The sequence below is a fragment of the Antechinus flavipes genome, chromosome 6 (assembly GCF_016432865.1).
Source record: "Antechinus flavipes isolate AdamAnt ecotype Samford, QLD, Australia chromosome 6, AdamAnt_v2, whole genome shotgun sequence".
In the NCBI taxonomy this organism is placed as follows: Eukaryota; Metazoa; Chordata; class Mammalia; order Dasyuromorphia; family Dasyuridae; genus Antechinus; species Antechinus flavipes.
This window is the reverse complement of record NC_067403.1, coordinates 119,082,195-119,094,375: the sequence shown is the minus strand read 5'-3', so window position 1 is coordinate 119,094,375 and position 12,181 is coordinate 119,082,195. Positions and strand designations below refer to the sequence as shown.

At 34.8% G+C, this 12,181-nt stretch overlaps 1 protein-coding gene across 1 annotated transcript in view; it reads right to left on the bottom strand.

Moving 5' to 3' along the window:
• The window catches only part of TENM3 (teneurin transmembrane protein 3), an 808,000-nt gene that overhangs the window by 169,936 nt on the left and 625,883 nt on the right, over nt 1-12,181 (bottom strand). The window contains exon 7 of the mRNA XM_051965257.1: nt 9,118-9,240. Within this exon, the coding sequence (XP_051821217.1) occupies nt 9,118-9,240 (123 nt within the window). The remainder of the gene's footprint in view (nt 1-9,117; nt 9,241-12,181) is intronic.

The following is a 12,181-nucleotide window of genomic DNA, read 5'->3' as shown; positions in this document are numbered from 1 at the left end:
GACAAGCCCATTATTAAAATTGCTTTCACACCTACCCTCTTTCCTGATCATTATAAACACAATTATCTTAGGAAGTATAAGTCTTGTTATTTCTTAGGAAGGATTACTTTAATACTAATCAGTCATTTTAAATAGGCCATCAAGATGGGAAGTGTAAATTGAGGGGAAATAGATTATTCAGCCTTCTAAGGCAACTAAGCAAAAATACTAATATAAGAATTTTCTCAGAATTATATTTTAGAAAAAAATCATATGTAGAAATAAAGAAGGGTTGTAATAGGATAGTAAAAAGAAGCCTAAGTTTTCATAAGCATATATTTTGGAAATACATATACCAAAACTTATATTCCTCTGTGTATCCTTCTTTCCAAACATTATCGTAATCATCATTTCTCAAAGCACAATCTACCTACTTTCAACTTTCAGGCAATAAACTATGACTGACTTCTGCTCTCTGAATCTATGTAATTTTTTCAATATGATCTTTCAACCTCTCTGCAGGTAGAAGGTAAGCTCCAGAGGGCAGGCATTGTTCCTACTGAGGGGGGAGGCCAGGAGTTTTTGTATATCCAGGGCCTAGAACCCAAGTTTGTTTTTAATGCCCATTACTGAAGATACAAAAAACAAAAGAAAAAAAGAAACACTTCCAGCCCTCTGAGAGCTTACATCACAATGTAAAATAAAGACAAATATAATATCTTTTTTTTTTTGCTTCTGATTTTCAGTCAGTTCAGTATTTCTTATACTTTTCCCTGATCTGGTTTTCAGGTCAGTTGTATTCAATATGTATGATATCTTACATTTTCTTCAATTTTTTCAGTGTTTTGAGTTAAAAAAATCTTTTGGTGATTAGCTTCTATTTGATTAATTCGAATCTTCAGGAGTAATTTTTCTTGGGTAAGATTTTGTGCCTTTTGCTTCTAGCAATTCTTTCCATATCTGTCTTCCATAGCTAATTTTTTTCCTTTGCCACTCTCATATGGTATTTTAAATTCACTTTTTAGCTTTAGAAAACTATTACTTTTATCTTTTCTAGAAATTCTAGTTGGATTTGTAAACAAGTTACATTGTTGTTGTTGAGGCTTTGCTTGTAGAGGTTTTGGAATTAGCCTTGTCTTTTGGATTTGTCTTGAGGTTCTCTGTTTCGCTGATGTCTTTATGGTGGGTTTCTTTTTTGTTTGCTCATTCTTTCAGCCTACTTTTTGATTTGGGACTTTATGTTAGAGCTAACCTCCACATACTTCTGGGAAAAATGTCTGGGTGGAACTCAGACCCACAGAAGAAGATGCTTTAATGGAGCAATTATGTATTATTCTAGGACCTCAAGGGGAGCTCAGCCTGGGGATCTGTTAGTTTTCAGTGATTCCAAAGTAATGTGATCCAGGTCAAAGTCTGTTTCCTGCCTCCTTGGTTTAAGATCTGTACATTCCTGATTCAGACTTGGATCTACTGGCACACCCCTTGGATATTCCAGGAGTAAACCAATATCAGCCCACTGGAAAGCATGGCAGGTTCAGAATGACTGAATTACAAGAGTCCCCTTTGGCCTGGGATTCCTGTCCTGTTTATTCTGTTGCATGTTTTTTCTGGAATAGGGGGAATCCCTATTCTGCATAGCAAGTATTTGACTTGCAAGCATTCATCTCTGCCACTTCTGGGTACAGTCCACTCTGGAGATGCCCAGAACTGGGCAGTGAGTCACAGAGCAGCCAGATGCATGCCCAGGGTCTCCTGTGCTTCCCATCTCTGTTCACAGCCTCCATGCCCTTTCACTCCTGGCTGCTTGCAGTCCCCAGTATCTGAGAGCTTTCCATCTCTCTTTGCTGACCTGGGCAGGAAAAATGACTCACTTTTTTTTTTTTTTTTTTTTGGATTTGTCAAACAGAATTTAATCTAGTGGCCTTTCTAGAGCTTTATGGAGGAAGGTGTAGTGAGGAATTTGGCTGTATTCCTTCCAGTTATTCAACTATCTTGCTTCTGCCCTCTGGGCTAAATGATTAACTATCTATCCAGCTCTAATAATCCATTTTTTACTCCTCATTTCAAATTTCATTTAATAATAATAACTATCAATCTACTAAAGGTAAAATACTTTGCTAAGTGTTAAGAAGGAAAGGTGAACTAAAGTATGGCCTCTTAAGGGTCTTAAATCTGTGAATTATCCCCTTTATGTACTTAATATAGCCTTTAAAATGATTGAAAAATAAACAAATATAAGCTAACTTTTGTGGGTTACTTAATATATTTCTGAATCAACTGGGGCAACTTTCTTTGTTGGTGACTGACAAGGAAATTTGGAAAGTCAGTCTGCTCCCCTCTCCAAGTCATGTAATATATTCCCAAGTCAAACTGCAGAGGAATATAGAACTTGGTTGAATGGGGAATCATTCATATTGGTCCCTGAAAAGAAGGGAAAAGGCCAATGGGAATATTCCCCCAGCATTTTCTGGCATATGATCTATGCTCACTTTTGAGTCAAAGAAAAATTATTTTTACATTATTTGCTATTTAATAACATTCACAACCATGCTTATCTCCCTTAATTCAGATCATCGACCTGTAATGGTTCTTGTGATTAATTCTGGAGATAGAATAGATAAAGCCTGACCAGACAAAATCAAACTCCTACGGATCATATGCACTGTAATGAATCAGTTGATTCTGAATTAAGATTGTTTTTTTACCTTATGACTATTTAAAAAAAACAGGTGTAGGAACATTTTCTCATTAGAATCCATAATTACAATGGAAGGAATACAGACACTTTAAATTTTCATTTTCTTCAATGCCCTAAGTCCAGCAGTTTAGATTAGTTCAGACTTCCTGCTTGTAGCTGTCAGGTCCAAACTTCAGGGGACTGTGGTCTTGCTGTGGAGGGTTGTCTTGGTAAATCCCTTCCCACTCAAAACTAACAGCTTGGCATTACTGATCTTTTAAGTCACAGTGCTTTAATTTGGCCAAACCAAGTGTGGTAGTTGATCTTAGCATTCTGAATGCTTGGTATCGATTGTAAACATGACTAAAAGTCAGCAGGCTCTGGACACAGATTGATAAACTGGGAAAACAATTCTATATCCTATTCCACTGTTGCCTATTCCACTGACTTACAGAGAAACTCTGACACAGGGATTGCTCATCATATCCTGAATTTCAGAAAGCCTTTATTATCAGAGGACATGGAAAAGCTGGGTCAGTCCTAGAGATCTCTTTTATTCCTTACTGAGCATACTACCACCTTCAGTGCCTTAATCTGGAGGCTTCTCTTCCCACCCTCAAACCTCAAGCAACCATCAAGATGTCTACAACTTTCAGAAAGAAGAGATGGTGGAAAGTTAAAGAAAAAAATGGGGATACAGAGTATCCTCTATTAGTTTGACCTCAAAGCACATAGGCTTGGAATCAAGCCAATCAAATTCTTTGCAGTAAGTAAGGATGAGACATTGCACATTTTGAAACACAGTAGAGTATCACCTTGAAGATTTTCTAAATGTGTCCCATGGAGTAGGAATGTGGGAATACTAGCATTCTGTTTCCTTTTAAACTGTGATTTTCCTTTCATTAGTAAGTATGTGTCACAACAGTCTTAATGTCTTAAAATATAGTTGTCAGAGTGTAAAAACAGAAAGAGACACACACATACAAAGCTATTGTTATTTCTTTCTCTTTTGTGATATTTTATACGCCAACACATCAGCAAACTGGCATATTTAGGTAGCTTAAAAGAGGTAAGTGTGTGTGTGTGTATGTGAATGGCATTATAAAAATCATTTAGTACACAGGAATTTGTAGACCAGAGAAGGCATTGGTTTTCAGCTAAATTTAACTCAAAACCCAGTAGAACTCAGGCTAATCAGAGTGTTTAAAACTATGCTGATAATTAGGAGGCTTGAGACCTGTTTGAGACTTAATTTACATTTGAAAGCATCTAAAATTACAAAAAGTTAAAAATGTATTACATATTTACAGTATTGAATATTTACTACCCTCCTAACATGTGGGTTAATTTCCCTACACTACTTAAAATTCAACCCCCCCTAAAAAAACCCAATCCCAACCAAAGAAATTGAAAACACAAAAAATTGAACTAAAACTATATGAAGTATAAATGATAATATAACTTCAAGTCCTTTAGAGGCATTACTCATTAGAATGTCAGGAAGCAATCTCATGATCTAACCCTGGATTCAGACCTTTGTGTGATTTCTGAATGAATACTCTCCATAACCTTCAATAAACAATTATTAGTATAAGTTAATGCTGTTAATAAATTCTATAAATATAGCAACCTAAGTAAAATAAAAAACCACTGCTTGCAAACATAATTTAATAGAAAAAATAGAATATCTAATTAGGAACTATTACACATTGCATTAACATAAAATACTATAAACAATATTGAAAAAAATTTCAATGCTATCACTAGCCAGTTAGTCATACTGCTTTTTAATTTATATTCAATCTTTAGCCTGTTGTAAATAGATGTAAAACATTTTGAAGTCATTTAGCATTAAGGAAAATTATTGGCTTAAGAATAGTTATGCAAAATGTATATAGAATTTGAATTTCTTTACTTAAAAAAGAAAAAAAATCAAATTTTTTTCTACATTATATATGTACCCATGTACATATTTTCTGATTTAATGGCACATTTAGTAGATGATGAATATATTAAATTCAATTCAAAAAGCATTTTAAATCACCTACTAAGTGTGTGGTAGTGCAGTTATATACAGACAAAAATAAAACATTCATTGTCTTCAAAGAGCTTATTCCTCATAACATATACCCCATTTTACCTACATTCAAATAATGGTCTTTCATTATCATAGTTCCCTATTTTTTTTTGAAATTTTGCATGTATCTTATGTCACTACTGAAATAAAATTATTGCTGTTCAAAAGAGGCTTTGAATTCAGGATGCCTTCCAAAAGGAGAACTCCAGACATCTTATATTTCCAAATCATCAATGGGAGGGATTCTCGCTATGAAACCCACACAATCTTTCAGCCAGAAAGTACTCTGTTCTCAGAAAGTTAGGTCAAAGCAGGCTAATGTCTAGGTTTTGAAGAAGTATGATTAGAGTTTTAATTTATATCCACAACTATTCTAAGTTAACAAGCAATGTGTTCTCTAGTTACAGAGATTATAAATGCTTGGGCACAGAGTCAGACATATGTAGGTTACCTTTTCTCTTTTTCCTACTGTCCAGATAACTTATTTTTTCTGGAAAGATAGTTGGTGAAAAGGCTTGACTGTATTCTTGTCCTTTTAAATAGAATTATAAATAAAATCATAGTTATTGGGGATCCTATATGATACAACTTCATTTATTTGAGAAACAGAGGCTTGGACATAAGCATCCAGGATAAAAGGTGGGATTTAAACTCAAGACTTTCTGAAAGAGCCAGTATTCTTTTCATTATACCAAGGTGCCTCCTTTCACCTCCTCCTCCTATCCCATTTAACTCATGTATTATCCTCCATGTTTTCTGACACTAGCACTGTTTATTCTTACTATTCGGAACCCACCCAGGACCCAGGTCTCTCATAGGAAGCGGGGTGCTGCTGGTGGTAAGCAGAAGGACAAGTTCCTGTCAACATTTGCAAGTGTTCTTCAAGTGTTACATAGAAGCCCTGGCTCTGTATTAACTCAGAGAAAAGAGATTTCCTTAGAGGTGTTCCTTAGAGCTCTATTTAAAAAACAAGAATATGTAACATTGGGATGCATAAATAGGAGTATTCTTTTAGGAACATGGAAGTAATTGTCTCATTACACTCAGCACTGCTTAGGTTCCTACTGTGCTCAATTCAAGGCTTCACGAATTTCTTGATAGGGAGGGTTGTTAATGACTAGATTAGGTTACTAAAAGAAGTTGTGGAAGCTCCTTCCCCAGAGATCTTTCAAAACTGGATGGGATTTTAAAAAAATCCGGAACAGCTCATAGGAAGACAATTTCTCCAAAATGATGATTCTATAATACTTGCCGGTAGGTTTTGCTGGGCGCTGGTAGACCTAGGGTGACACAAGAACTAGTGGCATCCGCACTGAATGCATGCTTAAGAAGAGAGGTTCCTTTTGCCCAGATACTCATCACAAAGTGCAGTGGGGGGAGGAAACCCAGCAGAGGAATTACAAGGAGCTAAGGAACTGATCTTGTCCGAACTTCCCTTTTGTCCAAGGACTACATAGTCCCTATCTTTTCTGCCAATCCAAAGAAAAAGATTTAAATTTTTTAGTAGACTAGATTGAAGAACAATCTTCCTTTCAGATGCTTAGTATCTATGATTCTCTAGGCAAGTTATCTAATGTAACTATTTGACTCAGTTACCTAACTATAAATTAGGAATAATAGCACCTACCTCCAAGGTGGTTGTGAGGATCAAATGAGATAATATTTGTAAAAAGCACTTAGCACAATACTTGGCACAGAGTAACCACTACGCAAACTACTCCCTTCTCCCCAATTATGTGTACCCTAGTAGAAGTGCTAAGTCGCTTTCAGCAATGACTCAGGGAAGCCTATCCCTTTAGATTGTAGCCTTAGAAAAAGTTCAGGTCAAAGGATTCGTTTCCATATAGAACTTTCATAGAGTTCTTCTGTACTTAGAAGATCTAAAACTGGAGAAATTATAAGGATATGAGTTGATTCTACAGGAGCTTTACTAGTCTGATTCTATTGATGAGCTTAATTTAATTGAATTTATTGAAATTACAGTCTTCTTTTTTAAACACGGTTTTTATTTATTTCATTAAATATTTCCCAATTACATGCAGTTTTTTATGTTTACTTTAACATTTTTTGAGCTCCAACTTTAAATAAAAATGTTAAAAAAAATTGAAAAAAACGAATGTTAAAAATGGTTTTACATGTAATTTGGGAAAAAAAATTCTTTTTTTTTTTTAAAGAAAAAAATAAGTGCCAATTCTCTCCCTTCCAAGCCCTTTCTTGGGAAGCAAGCAATTTGATTTCGATTATATATGTGAAATTCTGCAAAATATATTTTCATATTACCAATCTTGTAAAAGAAAACACAGACCAAAAAAGCCCCCAAGAATAATGTAAAAAACAAAACTATGCTTCAGTCTACAATTCAAGTTCTCTCTTTGGAAGTGGATAGCATTTTTCAGTAATGATCTTTTGGCATTGTCTTGATCAGAGTAGTTAAATTATTCACAGATAACCATTCTTACAATATTGTTATTACTGCATATAATGTCCTCCTGGTTCACTTCATTTTGCCTGAGTTTATGTTAAGTTTTTCTAAGTTTTTCTGAAACCTTTCTGCTGTTCTTTCTGTGGCACAATAGTTTTTTTTTTTTTTAATCATAATCTTACATTCCAAATTTGTTCAGGCATTCCTCTGACTGATGAACGTTCTTTCAATTTCTAATCTTTCAGTCAATTCTTGCTGATTTCCTGGACCAGTTTCCATTTGGAGAGAACCTCCGTCATTGTCCCTGAACCTGCTTCAATTCTTATTTTCACTCTTAAGTTTCTATGGGTTTATAAGGGAGGGGAAATATAACTAGTGAGTATAACCAACAATAAGACTGTGAGATATTTTTTGAGTCTGTGATGCAAAAATAACTTTAAATAGTCATTCTGTTTTTCTGGTATTAAAGACTTATCATCTTTAAAAGTTTGTGTGGAATTGTAGAAAGTGCTTTGGTCCTCACAGTTGCCTTCTCTTTTTAATTTCAGTGTGTTCAACAAGGGGTTAACCTTGATAATTTTCATAGAAGTCAATGTTGAGGCCTTGTTGGCCTTACAAGAGTGGAATTGGGAGAGGGAGCTAGAATAAATATTATTTATCCTATGGGCAGTTGCTTTAGATGTTTATATATGTGTTATCACTGCAGAATAATTAAGCATTTGCTTAAGGTAATTATAGTTTCCTTAATTAAAATCTCCCACCTGCAGTTTCAATTAGGGAAGCCATTCTTCAACCCCTTTAAAGCATTTTGGAGCAGCAGTCACCTCCTAACCCAGATGTGGCTAACTTTCAGTTATGACTTTATAATGTTTAAGGAACATGGGGCCTTTTCATAGAAAAGGCCCCATGTAGAGTCCATTTGTTATGATTATGAAAATCAATGTCTCATAAAACTCTCTACTCCCCTAAGGAGTAGGAGGCATGCCACAAAGTATTATGGTTATAATAAAACAAGATGAGGAGAGGGATGAAAAATGTCAAAAAGCATGAGTCATAAGTAGATAGGTGTGTGTGTGTGTGTGTGTGTGGTTAGTGTGTAAAATGTATATATGTTCATTAAGAATGTAATAGCCTCTTCTTCACCCCGTAAGGAAGCCACTTACATAGAAATGGGCATTAACTGATGCTAAAGGACAAATCAAGCAAGCTAAATAAGAGAAATAAAGGAGAGCTAGAAAAAAGGAGGGACACAAACTTAGAGACAGAGCTGCTCAAAGGCAGACTCAGCCTGTTTACCAAGTGTTAGGAAAAATGTAGTTGGAACAAGACACAGTTGGGATATATGGAGCAGACCCAGTTTTGCATTCAGACTCTATTGATGTAAAAAAACTCCCTTAGCCTGAATTCCAAAAACTCCTAAAGGTTCAGAGAAACTTAAAGGAGACCTAGAAAACAGGCCAATTAAAATACAGTCCTTTAATATACTTTGTACCTTAATGGTATCACTAAGAAAATTAATGCAGTATTTTAACTCTATGGATATTAAGGAAGACATAATATACCCATGATAAAATAAGTAAAGTGTGATATATTGATTATGATCTATTTCACGTTAACTGAGGCTAAAAATACATTTACATACCGACTTTTGGGACTAAAAGAGGTACCATTTACAAACCTAAGGGCACATAATTTTGTTACTTCAATTATTTAAAGAGAAAAGTTCCTATTTATTCAGTAAAAATGATTTTTAAAAAAATATTTATTCCCACACTGGGTTTTTTTTCCTGGTATTTTAATTTCTTTACAAAGGGTTTTTTGTTCTTATTGTTGCTGTAATACTATGCTAGTAACTTATCCCCTCTGACCTAGTATACTCCCCCAAAAGTAGATATGAACATGGTTGTAAAATACATTCAAAGAAATGTTAAAAAAGACAGAACAAAGAAATGCATCTCTTACCATTGTCACCAGAAGGTAACGATACAGTATTTGTTGGCACAGTATCAGCATTCACTTTTCCATTCTCAAAAGTGTCATTTTCAGTTTGTTGTAATTGCCAGTTGAGGCCAAATAGATGCATTGCTGGGGATAAAGAATACATATTGTTGAAAGGATTCTTGCTTTTAGTTTCAGAGGCAATTGAAAAACATGTTTAATAAAGAGGCATCAGTAAAATTAAATCCTTGTGTTCTAGAATACAGGACTAACTTGCCTAATAAACACTGCAGAACAGTTCATCTGTAGATTCAAATTTAGAAAGCTATGCAATACAATATAGTAACACTTTAGTAATAAAACTATCCTATCCAATCGGTCATTAGCAATGGGAAGATTTCAAAGAACAATAGACCATTTGCTTCCCTTAGTCTGAGCTTGATTTCCCCTTCATTATTCAGGCCAAAGGAAAAAAAAAAATAGGCTTCTCTGTATTCCCTCTCCCTTCTGAATGGCTACAATATGAAGTCTGACTTGGGTCTATTTCTTACAATCTATTCTCTGGTGAATCTATTTACCATAAAATAATTAACTCCCTTAAGAGGATCACAATGAGGACGGTATCAACCATGCTAAGTACTTTTTTCTCTGTAGCCCAATAGGTAGGTAGTACAAGTGTTATTATACTCATTTTAAAGATAAGAGAATAGAGTCTTGGGGAAGTAAAGTGATTGTTGAAAGTCACTTATCTAGTAAGTTACAGAACCAGAATTTGGACTAAATAGATTCTTTTATGCTAGGCCACCCTGCAAAGTAATGTGAATGTTATTCAAATGACTTATTAGATTAACAGGAGAATGTAAGCCTTTGGAAAGCAGGAGCCATTTCATTTTTTGTCTTTGCATCTCTGGAGATCAAGAGAGTGCTTGGCAATGTTTATTGAATTAGAATAATGAAAAAGTGAATTGGGACTGTTTCTCCTCTTTTTCCTCTTCCCTTTCCTTCTTCCTCTCAATAATATTTATTCAGGGGAACTTCGGTCATCATCTCTGTTCAAGTCTTCATTAAGTACCTACTCTGTGCAGCATTGGATAACATACAAGTTAAATAAAATAGTCCTTGTACTTACAAAGTGGACAAAAATGTAATGTGTGTATTATGGGTAACTGAAATCCACAGATTTCTTCTGCCACACTCTCATATATGATTTCAGAGACCACTAAATAAATACGGAACAGATAGAGAAAGAACTAAGATTAAATATTTACATTGTATGCAAGCTAATGGAAAGTTGGAGTGGTGATGAATGGTTAAAAAAATATGGTATTCAGACGACATAGGGGGAGTAGAGGAAACTGTCACCCTTCACAAATGGTCAAAGGCTTTTTCAAGGTGGTAACATTTCAGGGCAGTTATAGGGAGAAGGCAAAAGAGATTATATCCCAAGCATGTGACATTTAGGCTACTGGTACTCTGCGTTTAGGTGGTATACAGGATATATCAATTAATCAACAGGTCTATATGCTAGACACTATCTGAGTACTGGAAACAAGATAAAAATAAAATATTTCCTGCTTTATAGGAACTAATGTTCTATAAAAGGAGACAAAATGTACACTTGTAAGTATACACTGAATAAATATAGATACAGGGATCAGACTTATGATTTCATTAGTATAAGAAACTTCCAAACACACAAATACATCTATGGTTTTGCATCTTTCCTGCAGTTTATAGGCTTAGTTGTGTGTGTGTGTGTGTGTGTGTGTGTGTGTGTGTGTGTGTGTAAAATCTGGTTGTACATAATTTACTACTTAATTGTTATCTCCCTCATTAGACTATGATACCCTTGAGGCCAGAAACGATTTCTTCTTTCTTTGTATATTTAGCACTTAGAACAGTGCTTAGCACATAGTAGGCACTTGATAAATGCTTGAAGACTTGATTTAGTTTTCTAGACTATTAAAGGACTTGCCTGTGTTCATAGAGTCATTATGTATTAAGAGGCAGGGATTTAAACTTAGTTCTTTTTGGCTCCAGGAGGGGTTGCCTACCCAACTCATTACATTAAATATATTTAGAATAAATGCAAAAATAAAAATTAAGATAGTTAAATGCAAACTAGGTTTTGGGGGATCAGGAGAAGCTTTTGCAGAAGACAGTACTCAAACATTGTCATTACTGTTACATAGTGTTTTACATGCTGTTTTCCTTTCATTAGAATGTAAACTCCTTGCAGACAGCAAATATCTTTTTGATTCTCTTTATATCCCTACCATTTAACATAGTGATTGATATTTAGTATTCCATGAATAATTATCTCTTGACTTGACGGAGAAATCACTGGATAGCTCTGTGTGAGGGAATTGACAAGAACAGCTACATAACAGAGTTATATAGAGGCACTGCGGCGGCTTTAGATGAAATTACAGGGTGAGATCTAGGAGTCTGAGGGGAGGGGATTGTGTTTTTAGTTAGAAATATTTTAATTTGGAGAAAGTTTCATTTGGAGGAGGACCTGAGATACAAAACAGAACAACTTACTATTCATTTGGAAAAAAGGTGAAGTTTGAACCACAGAGGGGTAACTTTTGCAATGAAGTGATAGGAGAATAACTTTCCTTATATGAAAAGTTATTTTTAAGTATGTGTCACCTTTTTTATCAGTAGTCAATATACAGTAAGCCTACTATAATATAAGTAGCCATCTATTATAAGATAGTGGAGGAGACTGCAGCTTGGTCACTACCCTATTCCTTATCTCCGCATCAGTATGATGTTTTTCTTTGTGCCATTCACACTTTTTTTTTTTTTGTCTTAAGAGTACCTCTTAAAAAGGCTCTACTTCAAATGTTATTAGTTAATACTTTAGTATTCTATAAATAGTTGAGGGAGTCTTTGTTACAGTTACTTAAAAGCAAAAGTGGGACACAGAATAAGTTACTTAAATTAGCCTGCCCCCACCCCAATGTTCCTTTGTTGTTAAGAGATTATAATAACTGGATGACAGGGCTTCATGAAGGGATGAGCAAGACATGGTGCTTAAAATCTTATTTAGTTGTTATATACTTTTACATTTTTCTGATAC